At 50.3% G+C, this 1,726-nt stretch overlaps 1 protein-coding gene across 1 annotated transcript; it reads right to left on the bottom strand.

The window, feature by feature from the left end:
• Positions 1–256: 256 nt before the first annotated feature.
• FOIG_16906 (uncharacterized protein) lies at positions 257–780 on the bottom strand (the record flags this gene model as incomplete). Its single annotated transcript, XM_031218386.1, has 3 exons — positions 257–400; positions 458–580; positions 670–780. 3 exons carry the CDS (start codon positions 778–780, stop codon positions 257–259), a joined length of 378 nt encoding a protein of 125 aa, XP_031051900.1.
• Between the last annotated feature and the right edge of the window lie 946 nt (positions 781–1,726).

Here is a 1,726-nt window from a genome sequence, read left to right as displayed (position 1 = left end):
CAGTCGCTTTCAAGGCCTTGAAAAGCCATATGCTCCTGACTCATAAACAAAATTGATTCGCGACTGACCCTTAGCATGGATCCACCCATATGCTTTTCCGATAGTAACCCGCAGGCTCAACTACAGGGGAAAGGACCTGGTTGAGTGTGCCAGAAGCATATGTGAAAATTTTGTAACGGGCTCCCAATCAAGTAGCTGAGGATATTGCCATTAGGAGGCAACCCGCTTGCTTTTTGGTTCTTCATGCCGCAGCCGTTTAGAGGGCCACGACAAGGATAACGCCATCAGACGAACAAGCAACATCGATGCGAGGCGCGCACACGGCCAGCTGATAATTGAACTTGAGCGACTTTGAGCTGTCTAGCCTGTAAACCTGGAAGACGGGGTCACGACTTGAAGTCTATGAAACGCAAACACATCAGTGTCCTGCGCACAGAAGCGTAACGAGAGGAGGTACGTAGTGACTAGGATTTTGCATGAACAAGGGTTCTTCCGTTTCCCCGGAGTCCTCCACAATTCGGGCTGTAGTTTGCGCCTCGTTACTACCATCTGGTGGCGGGAAGCGTCCAATAATGAGGATCTATTTGAGCTAGTCGAGGTCCGCGTTTGTTTTGATCCTTGTTGCATATAATACAACGGGCTGCAAAGGTAGGGCTAGTAGCCTGCAACATGGCCGGCAAGGCCCTCGAATTGACGATCATGAACCCCTGAAGCGCCACATGCGTCGTCAGGCTCGGCACTGGACGGTGCCAGATTGGGCTTTGTAGTCCCCGGAGACATTTTGATAAACAAGGGTACTATGAGCCCGGCAGGCTACGGAAATACCAGTTTGCATTGTATCCCGTCCCTGCTCGCGCTAACTTTAGACTGATTAGACATGCCCTCAGATGAGCGGTGCTCACACACTGAATGCACCACTCTACAGCAAAACTAACGGTGGAGGAATCGCTTATGCATTATTTCCTTAATAACAAGGGCCATGGAAGCTAGATACCGGCGATCAGCGCGAAAGACGGGAGAAAAGCAGGGTTGAAGGGACAACAGATCGTCAATGCTGTGGACGCTATTGTGACTAGTACATTACCACGTCTGGTGGCTGCAGGGGCGCCCGGGATTGCAGAAACAACAGAGCGCTGCCTGTCCTGGAATGCAACCTGAATCAACTAATGGACTGGAAGCATTTTCTCGTTTTGCGTTTCACTCCCCAGCCACGAGTAACCGCCCAAGTAACACCGGGAGCAAGGGTAACTTAATTGAGGCTGTCTTTAGTATCCTGGGACCCACTCAAAGGAGCTACACGGTGTCTGAAGCAAAGATCTATGATCACTCTTTACTACTAACGAGTTGCAGAGGGACGAGACAGCGATCTGAAGATACAGTTGCAACGCACAAAACGCACGCTCAGCGGGAACAATGTGGCGGGGATTCGACTTGAACAACATCTGCACCGAGCTGCTCGGATATCTTGATATGTGCGTCGTTTACAATGAAGAACAAGCTAGACACGTCTTGATGATTTAATCGAGACCGTTTGGCGGCTTCATCAAGCATACTGTTACAAACAACCAGTAACCTCGGCGTAGTGTGCACACAGCTAGTAGCATGTCTAATATGTGACCAGATAATTCAGTGCCATGAATCGAACTCTATGAAGTGGAAAGAGGAGATCCCAGGGATAGGAAAAGCTCTGGCGGCTGTCAAGCACGCAACAGCCCTGCGGCAGGGG

The sequence above is a fragment of the Fusarium odoratissimum genome (genome assembly GCF_000260195.1).
Source record: "Fusarium odoratissimum NRRL 54006 unplaced genomic scaffold supercont1.305, whole genome shotgun sequence".
Lineage (NCBI taxonomy): Eukaryota > Fungi > Ascomycota > Sordariomycetes > Hypocreales > Nectriaceae > Fusarium > Fusarium odoratissimum.
The sequence above is the reverse complement of the archived record's forward strand: the minus strand, read 5'-3'. Positions and strand labels throughout refer to the sequence as shown.